This window comes from Lonchura striata, chromosome 2 (genome assembly GCF_050655825.1).
Source record: "Lonchura striata isolate lonStrDom1 chromosome 2, ASM5065582v1, whole genome shotgun sequence".
NCBI classification, from domain to species: Eukaryota; Metazoa; Chordata; class Aves; order Passeriformes; family Estrildidae; genus Lonchura; species Lonchura striata.
This window is the reverse complement of record NC_140704.1, coordinates 117,723,759-117,739,614: the sequence shown is the minus strand read 5'-3', so window position 1 is coordinate 117,739,614 and position 15,856 is coordinate 117,723,759. Positions and strand designations below refer to the sequence as shown.

At 37.4% G+C, this 15,856-nt stretch overlaps 1 protein-coding gene across 2 annotated transcripts in view; it reads right to left on the bottom strand.

Annotated features, from left to right (window-relative positions):
• Positions 1–3,708: 3,708 nt before the first annotated feature.
• The window catches only part of RGS20 (regulator of G protein signaling 20), a 34,517-nt gene continuing 22,369 nt past the window's right edge, over positions 3,709–15,856 (bottom strand). For both annotated transcript variants that reach the window (XM_085573818.1, XM_021555695.4), the window contains 4 exons: positions 10,973–11,121; positions 6,914–7,000; positions 5,840–6,074; positions 3,709–4,626 (listed from right to left, as the gene is read on the bottom strand). In XM_085573818.1, coding sequence (XP_085429944.1) covers positions 4,438–4,626; positions 5,840–6,074; positions 6,914–7,000; positions 10,973–11,121 — 660 coding nt within the window. In that variant the 3' untranslated portion in view covers positions 3,709–4,437. The remainder of the gene's footprint in view (positions 4,627–5,839; positions 6,075–6,913; positions 7,001–10,972; positions 11,122–15,856) is intronic.

Genomic DNA, 15,856 nt, shown 5'->3' with positions numbered 1-15,856 from the left:
GAGATGGAATGCAACAACTAGATCCAAAAATGCATCAGTTCTATTCATGCTTTATTTTGGTTACCCAAATAAAAAAAAAAACTTTCCAGTACTGATCTCTGGATGGACCTCTGTTCAAAAGCTGCTGCAGTTTTCCCAGCTGTCTGAAGTTGCCCTCCTGTATCAAAGGTGGGGCTGGGACTGTCTCATTTCTCCAGCTGGCTGACTTGTCTACTGGGCTGCAGTTGTGCTACGACTGACCCAGAACACTGGGGTATTTCATGCACTGAAATGTGCCAGCAGAACTGGTGATGAATCTCTCCCATCTAGGAATAGCAGGTTTGGTTACTACCTTTATGAACACTCAGATGGAACAGAGTTGTCTACAGTTTAAGGTAGCTTGCACAAAATTCTAATAGAGAGAAAGAGAAGGCCACATTCCTTTTAAAGGTACGTGTGTGTGTGTTTTAAGGATCCAATCTTCTGTAAACAAGGCTTAGAGGATCCTTCTGCTCAGAAGACACAACTTCTGGATCCTTCATTAGAAGACATATTCTCATTATATAATACATTTGCTCATATTGTCATGTCATTCAGGAGAAAGTAGGAGTTTTAAAGTATCTTGTACTGAATGGTTCTTTTTGACTATCACTAAGCAGAAGGAAAATATCTGCCCAGTAATCTTGGCTTTTGTGAATCCAAGGAAGAGGCTTGTTTTTATCCAGAGTTCAGGATTCCACTTGTGATCACATAAATTAATTTTAAATTAGAACTCACAATCCTTACCAGCCTAGACAGGACTTAATTCATCAACATGAAGTCTTCACTCTGTACAGTGTGGTTATATTACCTTTCAAACAAATGCCTCTGGAAATGGATCTTGAACTATTAGTCATTCATATAAACAAACCTGAGGAGTTTTACTTCAATCACAGTTTTATACAGCTGTATATTAGCTTCTGTTTCACTAGATCATCACTACTCTTAATTCTTTTACCATTTCAAAGAGTTTGGGATTAATTTAATTACAACATTAGTATAAAAATTGTTCATAATGTAATTGAAACAATACTCATCTTTTATGGCAGAAGACACATGTTTGTAAGATCTGCTTAAGCAAAGTTGTTTACAAATTACTTAATGCTGTGATATGATAGCCATTCTCATTGCTTTATCTTTTTTCTGATATCCTTTGTAATCAGAAAGTGCATAAGTACATAATGTTTGTATGATAAATTTTAATCTAACTTTATATGGTACAGCCCTTCAGAATACATATTTTTTTTTCTCCATTTGTACTGTGCTAATGACTTTGGAATTTAAAGGTCATTGTACAGCACAATATGTTGGCTGAAGGAGCCCATGCAATTTTAATAGTGCTTAGCAGGCTGGTGAAAAGAGCAGTCTTTAACAGTATGCATGTTCTGTGGGAGTTGCTGCTTTATGAAGTGTAGACATTGAAGGAAGAATGCCAGTGGACTGGAAAGTTGTTACAGCTTAATGATATCCTGCAGTTTGATAAATGCCAAGGCAAACCAACCGTGCTCATTTTCAACCTAGGATAAATTGATTTTGTGATAATTTCTTACATGATTAAATAATGTCTTATGTCAATATGATTATTTTCTCTTGCTGTTCATGTAACAGCTTGTCTATGGAAACTTTTCCTTTTCAGTGCACTTTTCTTTTGCCCTGAGAAGTTTATGCACCATGAGCAGGTATATAACAATGAAATATAATTAAAAGTTTGTTGTCTGTGGGTGGGTTTTTGTTTTCATCTTCCCCCTCCCCACCTCCTTACCTCCATGCCATCAATTAAATCCAGCATTAACCAATCTCAAAATAGCAAGATATTTAAGGGAGTGGGTTGTTTGGGTTTTTAGGAAATATTCTCCGGATATCTAGGGATCGGCATTCTGCCACTGGTGGTGGGTATAAACTTAAGCCTAAAGCACAGCATTAAGATTTAGTAAAATATTTCAGGAAAGAATGCACATTGCAAATATCAACATATTGTAATGCAGAAGTAATATGAAAATTGCCTAGAGAATCTTAATTGCTTAGAAGTTGTGGCACATAGAAAATACGCTTAGAAATTATTACTTTCTTTTTTTTATAATTTAATGTTAACCATAAGACTGCCCAAACCAATTTGATTTTCTCTGCCCTCTAACTTCAAGCATCTTTTTTCTTAATAATAATAGAATATACAATAATAGAATATATTGTTTGATATGGACTATGAGCGTTCAGTCTGCCTTTCAGTTTTTAGTGAAGTATCTTTGAAGGGAAGAGAGATAAATTAAATTAAATCCTCGATTTTGTGAGGTGACATGCTTTGAAGTTTTGTTTTAATGTGTGCATACAATCTTTCCAAAAAGCTGAATTGACCTAGGTAAACTTTGTCAACTTAGAGGTTTTGAGCACTCCTGCCCACTCTGATTAAAACAAATACAGTATTGTCTGTTTGACTGCAAGCTCCCCATGAGTGCTGTCTTTTGAAGATACCTAGTATGTTTTGTTAAAGTTACTACTTACATTGTAATATTTCACATAAACTGAAATTGTATTGGTAGTGCTTTGGGTGTGTTAAAAAGAAATTCAGTTGAGATGAGGAGCATTGATAGGGCAAGCAGTGGCAAACACCAACTGAACTGTGTCTTTAGTGGCATATGGAAGGGTTTCCTCTTAACTTGGTCACTAGCACTGTGCTACAGCAGGCAAAAACACTTTGCTTTGCTCTCTATTTTTTTTTGGTTTACTTTTTTGTGCTGACATGTTGAATAGTGTTTTGTTGTTGGAAGGAGATGATGAAGACTGATCATAGAATCATAAATTATTTGGGTTGGAAGTACCTTAATCTACTCCAAATCCCTCTGGCAGGAACACATTCCATTAGACCAGGTTGCCCAGTGCCCCATCCAGCCTGGCTTGAACCAGCCCATAGCATTGATGAATTGCCATGTACCAGCTCTTCTCCTCTGATGCTATGTACTGAAAAAATCAAATAATTATGTGCTTCAAAATGCAAATGCAGTAAGGGCACAACATCTCCTGCCAAGTGCACTGAGGAAACAATTAAATTGATCCTTAAATTCTGTTTTGTTCCTCCCATTTCATTTTTTTTTAGAGAAATTTCCCATTCTGTATTTTCCATACTGCTTGAATTAGGCAAAGAGTAGGTTTTGGAAAGGCTAGAGTACGCTCACTGAACTATGTCTATGTGGTTCTCCTTTCTAGGGGTATTTTTTGTGTCTTTCTCATATGTCTTTTTTCAACCTATATGTGTCATTTGGCTCATTTAAATAAATACACAGGAAAAAAAAAATACAATTCAGTGGAAATCCACTATAAACTCCAGAGTTTAATGTAGTGGATTGTAGTGAATCTTGTAATTTAAAAGAAAGAAGACATTAGAGTAACAGATCTACAGATAGTTTATGTTGATTCGACTTAATGTTTTCCTGGTATTTCCCATGATTACTGTAAATTAATGTGGTTTATAACTGGAGAGAGCTGGTGCTGTTGGACAGTCTGAAATAGCATCAGAACACAAGTTCCATCTTCCTGTTTTTATTAAGTAAATTGTGTGTATATCTGTAATGGAAACCTTACAAGATCTGTCAGGGAATGGGAGAATTTTGTATTTATAAACCCAAGCTGGTTGAAACTCGTCCTCTTGGGAGCAAATAGTGAAGGGTTTTACAAAGACCTACTGAGGGAAGAGAATGTGAGAATTCTTGTGCTTTATTTTGGAATTTCAATGCCCAGACTTCTTCCTCTGAAATAAATTATTTAACTTTATGAACATTAACAAAGGGAACGTAATGCTTTCAGCAGATTCTAATACTAAAATAACAATTCTTCAGCAAAAGATTTTTTTTTTAATAAGCAGCATTATTTCAACCAGTAACTTTCATAAACTTGAGATTGCCATGCCAATTTCCATTAGTGCACTATGTATGCATTAAATATACCAAAACAAGTGGAGTGTACCTATGCCAGCTGTGATGGCACTGCCTAGAGTAACACAGTATTGACAGTAATATTTTTACTTTGGTCACAGTGTGGATGGGGCAACTGGTTTGGTTTTCAAAAAAATTCTAACACTCCACTTAAAAATCAGTTTTAATTTCATGCTTAGTATTTGTACCTCAGACATAAGTTGTGATAGCTTTGTGTCTGAATTGTCTGCTGTGTTGGAAAAAATACTACATTTTTTGAACAACGTTTCTTCTTCATTCTCTTCATTTCCTTTTGGAAAGTAATACTGAACTTAATCAGAAACTGTACTTAGCTGATTGGGTCAGAGTTTTGTGCAGATTTAAATTATCCAGTCTGTAGTAAAACTTGCCTGAGTTATTTTCAGGTAAATATCTGATTGATTCTAATTTCCCTGTGGATTTTTGTAGCGTAGAGTCCCGTCTGTTTTAAAACAAATACACTTAAGAAAAAATTCTATGCTTCAATGGATTTTTCAGACAAGGACTGAAGCAAGTCCTTATAAATAGCAGAGTTCATAAACCGTGGGTAAGAGTCTCTGTGCATTAAGGTATAAATTTGAAGCTGTGCATCATCAAAGGTGTGTTGTGAGGGTTCCAGCATATTTCGGTTAATAACTTCTCTTACTCTGGAGTCCAGACTGACCTGGGTATTAAAATAGAAAGTCATGTAAATAATAGTGGTGAATAGTACATGTGGGGTCTTAGTTTTATTTCATTGGTTGAAAATGCCATTTTTTTAAAGCATTCCAGCTGGTGTCCTCCAAGACTGTAAAAATTGCTAAATAAACTTATGCAAAAAATGATTCTGTCAAAATTTGAATGGAGTAATATCTTGAGTATAGGTATTGTCCTCACTGAGGTACCTTATTTGAACTAGGCTGTCTGCAATCCCATTATTACTGAGACCGATGGGTTATTTCCAGACCAACTTCCTGCTCTGTAGTAGAGAGCATTTATAATTTTTTGTGACAGTTCATTTCCTGGAGAGTTAGTGCTGTTGTAAAGAGACTGAGTTTGGAGTAAGAGTATGACGCAAGTGGACAATGTAACATGGGAAGCTGTTTCTTAATCAAATTGCTGTTAAAAAGCAGAGTTTATGTGAACCACAGGTAGGGCTATGTAATGATTCCATACAACAGTGTAATTTTTTTCTTTTTTCTGCAAGTCTAGTGCCTGTAGAGAGATAGTAGTGTTGCAGGAATAGACTGGGTAGATTAAAAGCAGCATTTTTTTAAAGTACATACTTATAGCTGGCACCAAAAAAAATTAAATTGCAATTTTGCAAGGATGTTGAAGTTTAAAATTCTAGCCTGCTTGGCAGGATTATATTCAAACTGTACTGAGGTGTCTTTGAAACTTGACATATTTGCTAACAGCAAAGTGACAAGTAGTTTCAAAACTTTTGGGGAAGTCATTGTGTTTGTTCTATGCCATATTTTGTCAGCTGCTATTTGAGAAATTTGTACTTTGAAAATAACACTTTATCTGTGGTTACTGTGCTTTTGGAGAAATGTATACACCGTCTTCCAAGTGGAACGAGAAAAGGAATTGATTTGTCCAACAAATAAAAATTGAGTAGGGCAAGGATAATGTGATCAGCCATATATTTGTGCCTCAAACTAAAAATTCCACATCACACCAGGGTAGCACAGGAAGAGCTTCCTTACAACCAGTGAAAGTTGTTTCCACCATCTCACCGCAATGGTGGGTGCTTTCTTCCCCTAAATAGCTACTTGATGGCAGTGGAATGTGGGGGGTGGGTGAAGTTCTCCCTGAGTATTGCTGTAGCTTTAAACACATGTTAGAACTAACTGTGCAAAGAAACATCAAAGAATGTATTAGGGAAAGCAATATACCTCTTTTGGAGAAAGGATAGAAATATAATCTTCATAAATTAGTCTTGCTTTTTCTTCAATGACGCTTTTGTTGGATTCTTGTTTTAGTTCCTCACAGGCCATCCAGAAAAGCATGTTTTCCTCGCTGAATTCTGTTCGCAGAAATTCACGAAAAGCATTTCTGCCAGCTGGAGTAAGCATCAACTTGTCAAATGATTGAGCCCAGGCATTTACTTCTTCGAGAGTGGGAGCAGGGCTTAACGAGGAAGAAGAGTAAAAGGAGAGAAATGAGTGATTGTTACTCAAGCTGTTTGCAGCTGGCAGGAGGCATCTGCCATCACAATGGAACAAAATTGTAAGGTTCATGGGGTTCTGATTCCTCACTGGAACTACCCAAGTGCAAACTTGTGTAAACATATTTATAAGATGTTTTTTGAAATTGTGCTTATCAAAAGCTCTGATGCAGGTGATTGCCTCTGCTTTGATGCAGAAATTGCAGTTTACTGCTCAGAGTAATTGCAACAAAGAAGTACCCGTGCAGCAGCTAGACATTTTTTCTATCCCAAATATTCCTTGTTAAATTATGGTTAAAAATTGAACAAAAATACATATAAAAAAGCAATGCTTCAAACCCTTTGAAAGGTACCCACCTGTATGTTACCATTTTGCAGGTGCTTTTACCTGTCTGAGCATTTCTGAAGAAACTATTGCCAGACTTTTGGGAGGATTTAAGCTCCAGTTTATTATTTTTGTAAGGCTGAGCACTGCCAGTTAAGCTCATTGCATACTTGCTGGGTGGGAACAGGGTGTATTTTTAAATTATTTCAGGAAAAAGGGAGACAGTTTACAGTGATGGTTTTAATTTGTGATGGGAGTGGGGATGTGCTTATGTGCTGCATACAAATGAAGGAAGATATTATAGATCAGACCTTTGGTTCATTAGAAGATAAAAAAACAAGTGACTTGCAAATTGGGTGTAAATGACAAGCAGATAATAGTTATTTTCATATTTCAGGTAAACCATTGTAATTAATTAGTACGGTTTGTTGGGTTTGTTTCATTTTAGCTTGACAGAACATTTAATGAAGATTATACCTTTCCTCACAGTTTGGAATACCCTCTGCTTGGAGTTCATGAGATGTTCTCCTTGCTCTCTCTTCTTCTTGATTTCTAACAGTAAGACTGCAAAGTAGCAAGCAAAGTTTTAGTAAACTTTATAGAGAAAAAGGCTGAACATGCATCAGATACTTTTCCTTGTATACTAAAAAAATAATTCTAAAAGGACAGAAGCTAATGATAGACACATTACCCACAGTTACATTCTCACCTTATTTTTGTATAAATCTTAAAGCTGTATAAACCTTAAGTGTAGCTGTATTCTGTTTAATATTCTATAATAAAGATTTTTTACAGAAGGAGCATAGTTCCATAAAATATCTCAAGCTGAAGGGACCCGTAAGAATTGTCAGGTCCAATTCTACATATATACACACATAAGTGTGTATGGAATGTATATGTATACATGCATACCCTTTGTCACATACCAAATTCATTCTTCATTGGTTTTTGTACTGTGTATGTTCAGTGCAATGCTTTTACTTACCTGACACATTGGTTTTATATGAGTTAGGTTTCAAGGCAGGTGGCTTTGGATTTGTTTGCATTTTTTTTTCTCGACTGATGAGGGCTGGTTTGGACTGGTGATACCATGTCACAGGAAAGCCAGAGTTCAGAAACAGGACATAAGATTTAAGTGAGCTAAAGACTACTGTATGTGCTGTTGGAAGGGTAAGCAGCTTTCAGAGTTCAGATGTAGATGGAGCCAGATTGTGTGGTGATTGATTACATCTTAGAAAATTGCTAATATATGCATCAAAATGTGAGGTCTGGAGCACAAAGAGCAGATCTATCATTGCTGAATATAATTTTGAGTATGTCTGAATGGTAAGACCTGTTAGTAGCATTACAAAAACAAAATTTGCTGCAATCACTAGGGATCACAGACAGTTTTTTGTGTCTTATGGAAAGGTAGCTGTGAACTCCTGCTTCTTTCATTAAATGTTAAAATAGCTCTAGTTTTAAAAAACTTCTTTTGTAGTTGTAGATGATTAATTTTCATTTGAACCTGGATTTGAAAATAAAAATAGTTTTTTTGGGGAGTGGGGACTACATTCCAGTTCATCCAGGCTATAGTAGTTTAGTGAGAAATGCATGTGCATACACACATGCTGTCATATAATCTGTAAAGCTGCTTAAAATATGTCATATTTTAAGCAATATTTTATATTGACTGTTATTTATATGAAACGGGCCCTCCAGCCTAAACAAGGCAACACAGTTGCTATAACTTCTAAGGAAATACCAAACTTAATTTCTTCATTTGTATCTTACCTTTCTTTCATACTAATATTCTAAGTTTTGCTGCCTTAATGCCTAAGAATCTCATTTATCTCTAGGAAGGTTTTTTGTTAAACCAGTGGATTTTTCTGACTGTTTTGCATTCTATACTCTTGGCCAGGTCTTATTTGCTACCATATTATTTACTGGGCATCTCCTTCTTCATCTTTGTCTACTGTTAGTCCGTATTCTGCAGAGACTTGCTTTTCTTTTTGCCACAGCAGTCCATGTGTTGAAGACACAGGAAAGCTTTTGTATAACTAAGATGGAGAGCAGATACTGCAAACACTTTTCTTTTCAGCAATATCTGAACCGTATGTTCAAACCAATGAACTCTCTCAACTTACCTTTTCAGAAAAAAAAAAGAGAAATAAGTAAGTAGTAATGCGCGTTCTTTTTTCTCTTAGGTTATATGGGTCTAAAGCCTTTACTACCCTTTTTACCAGTGGTTCTGGCCTTTTTAGAATATGTAAAGTTATATGTATTCTTCACACACAGACAGAAGTGATACTCTTGTTAGAGCTATTTTTGGATTGAGGACATCCAACAGAATAGAAGGGAATAGTCTTCAAAGGATAATGCACAGAAAAGGAAAAAGACCAAAGAAATAACAAAAGCTTCCCTAAGAGAACATGCTTCAGAAAATTACTTACAGGCAGGCTCTTTCCCTAGAAATGTACAAGTAAACAATGAAGAGACTAGTGCAATACTGTATCCTCTCAGGATCTGGAAGAGTAACAGGCTGGAGGCCTGGATTTGACTGTAGGAATGAACACGGGCTCTGAGCATCCAGCTGGGAGACTCATTTCAGTTCATTCTAAATCTACTATTAAGAATATGCTGAATATTGGATGTTCAGCAGCTCAGCAGCATGACTCATGGAGACTGTTATTTTTATTCCTATTCATAATCTTTCTGTTCCAAGAGCTTAGGCTATTTTGAGGAAATGGTCTATGAATGGGGAACATAAATAGCTTAATTTTGGTTTGTTTTGCATTTCTTGCTACTAGAAAACAATTGTTAAAAAAAAAAATCAGAAAATATTTTAAAGCCGAAACAACCTACTCTGTTTCTGAGACTGTATTGGTTTCCCAGATGATTCTGAAATGCAAATAGGAATTTTAAGCATCATGAAATTTGGGTATTTTCACAAACCCTATTGAGTAAATTGCTTTCTTTGAATTGTTTGAATAGTGAGATACACAGAAAATGAGCATCCTGGAAAATATCCTGAAAAAAAAGGTAAAATGACAAAAAAACCCCACTTTATCAACAATTTAAAAGGTAAAATGCAAATTTTATATGCCACGACATACTATGTCAGATAAATGTGTCTTATTTTTTCCTTCAATGGAAAACCATTTTTGTGTAATGCAGCTCTGGACTGAGCCACTTGCAATTGCACTGGACAGCTGTTGAAATGGCATTAGAATTTGTATGGCATACTTTAACATTGATGCAGTAGGTAGCAAATAGACCCTGTACAGGCAGAGTGTTAATGTCTCTCTAAATTCTACCTTAGTTTACCTCTAAGCATCTGCTGAACAACTTGGTAGGATCAGAGCCAGAGTTCTTGGTATGTTACAAAAAAAACCAAACCTCCAAGCAGCATTTTGTCCTTGCAAAATATTCACTATTTGCATGAAGGAGGGCAGAATCTTGTGTTTCTTGGCTTCTGATGAGCTGAGTACCAATAGCAAGGAACTGATCAGTCTGCTCTTCCCTTGCCTTCTAATGGTGTTCTCCAAAGCATTTGCCACAAGGTGCTGTTGGAAAACAGCATTAGTAGAATATATTCCTAGCCCAGGCTGTAAGGTTATTTATGACCACTTCCCATCACCTTAGTGCCAGGTTTGCTTGCTCTGAAGTGTTTATGTGGTGGATAGTGAATTTCTAAGAAGCATTCCACTTGCTGCCAGTGTTTTGGCTGAACTCTATGGCTGTTTAAGATTTTTTGTTTATTTGAATGCAAGTTCTGCTCTCACCCATTAAGTAGCACTTTGCCCTCAACAGATACAGGGCTTTTGAGTATGGGAACATTTATTTCAGTTTAGAATGAAATCACTTGGATCTGGAGGAGCTGGTACAAAAGTGAAGGTGAGCACATTGTTAATTTAAGGAATCAAGTGATTCCTTCTCTTTTGCTTTGACTGATAAATTTTCTTCCTTAACGTGAGTGGGACTTTTGTAAAGGGAGTTTTTCTGAATTTTTTTTCTGCTTCGGTCCTCACCCTCAGCAAATACCCACAATGTTTAAAGTTTCTGGTCCCAGTGGTTATCTTCATATGAGTTGCAGGTGCCATGAGTTGCAATACTAATTAGTGACAACAGATCCAGTTACCTTCAGGGGAAAAGAAGTGTGCTGGGCACCTGCTAATTCATTTTCTGACCTACAAATTCTTCCACTTTCTCCTAACTCCATTTAACACCTTTGGTGCTGCTTGTCAAGGCCTAAATCTAAAAATAAAGATCTGACATATTCTGGTATTGCTTTCAGTTTTTAGTGGGAGCCTTGGTGAAGCTCAGTGCTGAGAAGACCCTGTCCAGCACAAAATAGACATTACACAGTATTGACAAAAAAAGAGCAATAGAGATACTATGCAGGGTTGTGTCTAGTAGTAGAGCACAGCTATCTCTTTGTGTGCCAGATCTGCAGAATTATACAAATATTTTCTTCGGTTTATGTTGTCCTGTGCAGAAGCTATGTGTCTCTTCCCTGCTATTCTGTTCCCTAGAGGCTTGAATGAGAGGGGTTACCATGAGCAGCTGCAGCAACAGCACCAACAAAAGCAGCAGGCATTGGACCCTCGATTTCCTGTGCTGAGCTGAGCCTGTGCAGCACCTGGGGTCTCTGGGGTCGTAGCCATCTGCCGTTTGCGTATCTCCGTCCTCTCCGATCCCATGGGCTGCAAGCAACAAAGGAGGGGGGAAATAAGAAACATCTCTCTTTTTTCCTTTTTTATTTGCTTTCAAAGTCTTGCCCAAAAGGCCATAGCCTCAAGGGAACTGAAAAGCTTAAATCGATGATTTTCCCCCATGGAAGTTCTAAGGTGTTGAATTCTACGGAAAACACTCATTTAAGTGCTGGGATGGAAGGCAAAGGGATAATGAATTCTTCACGTGCATGGGAATACAATGACAAGGGAGTGGTGAGGCAGAGAACAAAAGGTACAAGTGAGGGATCTTGGAGAGCTAGAGCTCTTGGCACGGAGGTGTATCAGCCTAGGAGTTGAAAAGGGTTTCCTGAGGTTTTGACTTCAAGGCCATCCTAAGGAAAATGGTACAGAATATAAGTATTTAGGGCCTATATTTTTTCTTTTTTCCTTTCTTTCACTTGATTAGCCAATGCAGAGGCTTCAGGATGCTTGATTGAGGCACTGAGCTCTCCTGAAAATCTGGCTTTTGGTGAGTATTGAGGATGTCTCAAACCTGCTGGTTCCCTTTGTAGCAATGGGGGAAGGGCCAATGCTCATTTCTCCATTGAAGGTCTGACTGCCAGAGTCTTTAAAAACTGTTTTCTCTTTGCTTCTGTGAAGGTGAGGAGGAAACACAAAACTAGATAACACTTACATGGTTTTCATTGAGCCCCCCCAACTGAAGACAGCATGAAACAAATTTTGGTGGATGCACTGGTTGGTTTTTTTGCAGAGTTGCACAATTGTACAAAGCCTTTTTGGAGACTGCATTTTGCAGAGTGTGCAGATAAGTGGTGTTGATGAAATGACAAGTCCCCTTGAAGTCCCTGTTCATTTCTGACCTATCTGTGAGCTTCACATTTGCTCTACAGCACTTAATAGTGCTCTCTCCGCTATGCTGAAAGTTATGCCATATGTAAGTGACAGATGTCTTTGAGAGATGAAATGCTAGCTTGTACAAAGATGAGTATAGCTTTCTTCATTTTATTTGTATTTGATTTTTGGATACATAGCTAATCATCCTCCTGTGTCACGAGATCCCTTTGTGTAGGCTTGTTTCAGGTTGCTAAATCTTCTTTTGAGGCCATGACAATTGTAGGGGAATTAAAATTAGCTGCTACCAATTTTAAGGGTTTTTTTAATCTATAATATAAGACTTGAATCTAATGAGATAAATACTTGGGGGTCAAAAGTTGCTTTCCTTTCCAAAGTGTTCATCCATGTTTAGGAAATGCTATTGTTTTAACTTGAGGGGAAACATACAGATGGTGTCATGGACTCAACAGAAGTCTCAGGAAAAGAAAGAATGTTGTTTTAGCAGAGTGCAGCACTACATTTTGTGACACTTTGGCTACAGTGTTTTTTTTCAATGTTGAATTTATTTTTGTCTTGTAGAGCTTAATAGGTTTTGTATTTGTGAGAACCACCCACTCTCCCAAGAGACAAATGCATGACACGGTAGCATAAGATGCACCTGTGTAGCAGGAGGAATAAAATACAAGAACAACAATATAGATAGAAATTACAACTAATTTTAAAACTCTGAAGGCCCAGTCTGACAAGCAATGCCTAAATGACCAGAAATAGAAAATGAGAAAAAATAACATAGCTTCCAACTGCCCCTCCCCAACCTTTCTTGTTTCAAAATGTGAAAGGATAACTGAAATGTAGAATGCATTTGTAGATTCCTGTTTCTTCCTGTCAGCTTCAGATTCACATGAATGGAATGAATAAGTATTAATTTCCTTCCAGACACCTATACTTTTTTAAATGGAGCATTTTCACATTTCAATTAGAGAGTGATAGCATATAAAACATTTTTGGAAGGATCATATATCTAACAACATTTCAGGCTGCTTTGGACAGTAAACTGTTATTATGGATTAGAAAAATGTGACTTGGATTCAGACATGTGCTGTTTATATAGCCTAATATATCCACTCTGAGATAATTTGTGTTCACAGATTCATATCTCTAATTCATATTAATAATGAATTCCCCTGGGCTAAATATGATCCAGGGCCCATGTTATAGGATGGCAAGGTAGAGAGCTGAGCAGTGGTGCAGGTTATTACAGAGTTGTAGAAATTCCTTTGGTGCAGATAGTATTAAGTCCCATAGGACAAAACCATGTCAGGCTGGTCAGGTACACAGAACAAGCAATGAGTGACCTATCTCAGTACTGTTTACCTAACTTCAGAAGAGCTTATTTTATGTATGTAGGTATCTTTCTGCTGCTTCTAATATATCCAGAATTTCACTGTAGGACATGGAAGTTTTCCATCACACTTTGCTGCTTCTTGCTGCAACCACCAGAGCTGTGGAATGCTGTCAGGCAGTTGCTGGTTTGAGCTGTGCTACCCATGTGTGCAGGAATGGGTAGTAGATTTATCAATTAAACCAGCGAATATTATTTGTAGGAATTAACAAAATTCCTTGCTCTTTTAGAATACAGCCTCATTAGCAACAATTTAGGCAATTGCTTCATTGATTTGTGGATCTATGGGAATCGAGGTGGTTATTATTTTGCCTTCTGTAGACTTCAGGTTCCTTCAGGGCAAAAAGGAGATGTTTTTTAGACCTCATAGGTCTTCTATTCATGTAATTTTACAGTTGTTACTTCATGACAGCAGATTTCAGACCTCTCTGAAGGTGCTATGGGAATTAAAAAATTGTATGAGAACCTTCTGTACTGGATGTTCTCTGCACTTTGAGAACGGGAGTCTGCCTTCTCTGTCCCCACCATCTGGAGTAGCAATGTACCTTGTTTGAAAATGGGTTAGAGAAGAAAACACGGAGAATTAGAAAACTGGAGATGGACAGCTATCCTGTACATGTTTTCTGAGGAACCCAAAAATGCTTTTAGGCTACTGATGGAATGATGTAAGACACCTTTAACCAAAGGACTTCAACCCCTGCCTTCTCATGCTCTGTTTATACTCAAACTGGATATGGTTTCAACCAATTGCTGAGTATAACACAAATAGTCAGTAGGGTCCAATTTTGCTAATATTGAATCACTGTGAGGAATCAAATCCTTGAATGGGACAGTCAGTGTCTAGATGGCAAGAGGGGGTTCTGTTGCACAGGTCCTCATAGTGTGGTGTTGGCTGGATCTCACGAGGCTTTGGAACCTGCATTACTCCTCAGATCCTACATGTAGCTGTCATGTGCCTTGTGACTGCTCCAGCACACACATAATCAATTTCTGGTGATTGTCTGGAGCTACAAAATATCTTCTACCTCCCTAAGTAGTGTATATGAATCTATCCTGCATGACCATTTTTGCATCTGCAGGAAGTTTATTCTGACTATGGACAAATAACTGGTCACTTACAAGTCTCCTCTGACTACCTGCAGTCTGTGCAGAATTGGGTTGATTTTGTAGCTTTGGAGTTTCTGAATATCCTCCACCCTGGATATTAATGAGCACACTGGAACATAAAGAAACTTGTCCAGGCAGAGGGTCCTGCCTGGAGGAATCCACAGAACCATCCAAATTCCACCTGGAGAGTGCCAAGTACTCCAAAACTTAAATGAGAATGGGGAGTAGGTGTTGAGGTGATCAGCTTGTCTCCAGTTGGTTCATTGTTTCATCTCTGCAGATGCCTAGGTGCAGAGTTTCTGGATCTCTCAAGGAAAGAGATGTCCTTCTCTAGGAAACAATAGCAACAAATTTAGTCCATTATAAAATTGTCCCTAAAGAGCAATGAAACAAAAATTGAGGAAAATTAATGGCACATGTTCTTGCTTCTTATCCTGATAGATAATATCTATGAATCATATAAAAAAAAGTATGGGCTCATATTACTGACTGCTAATAAGTAATTTTAAAAAATAGTCCAAGGATTTAGGCAAGCATCAGAGATGTTACTTTTGACAATAGTGGCAAAACCACTGTATGCCTTAAGAGTAATGCTGAAGTGGTGAGATAAGAATGTTTGTCATAACTTTTCCGCTCCAAAGCATACCTATCTGACATTCAGATTATGAAGCATTTTTCCATGTGACCTTATAAACACAAAGGAGTGTAAAGGTCAGGAGTGAAAATTATTTCCCTGGTTAAAAACACCTCAGGTGATATTTGGTTTAGTTGTAACATTTATAGTATTTGCTAATTTCTTAGCATAAAGGTGGGCTACCAAGAAAATAGCATTACCAAAGGAAGAATATTTAAAATCTAAGCCACAAATGTCAATTTGAAAACCAAAATAAAACCTCAACCAAATTAAAAAAAAAAAAAAAAGCCCTAAGCCCAGGAATATGCAGAAGATCGTAGACAAAACTTTATACTTTTATCCCCACTTTATGCTAAAACACAATGACATCTTTTCAGCTCAGAGTGCAAAGATTCTATTACTTAAACTTAATTACTGAGACGTAAGATTTCCTCCTTGGTTGCAGCAGCACATGGAATAAACCAGCACATTACAATCAGGTAGGTGTGCAAGCCTTTAGCTTGTTCTCAGGGCTGATGTGCATGGCCACAGCATGCTGCTTTCCCAGTAACTCCACAGCCTGGGAAGACCTGTGCTGGAACACTAGCTGACAGCCACTGGAGTGAGGGCACAGATATGGATCATATAGTCCAGTTACTTTTCAGTACATAGTCAGGCCTGGTAAAGCAATGAAAGCCACCTCTTGGTTTCTGCAAGCTTTAGGTGAGGTTATATAGCTCTCACAGTTGCTGCTTTGACTTTGAATCCTCCCAGTAATGATAACCAGT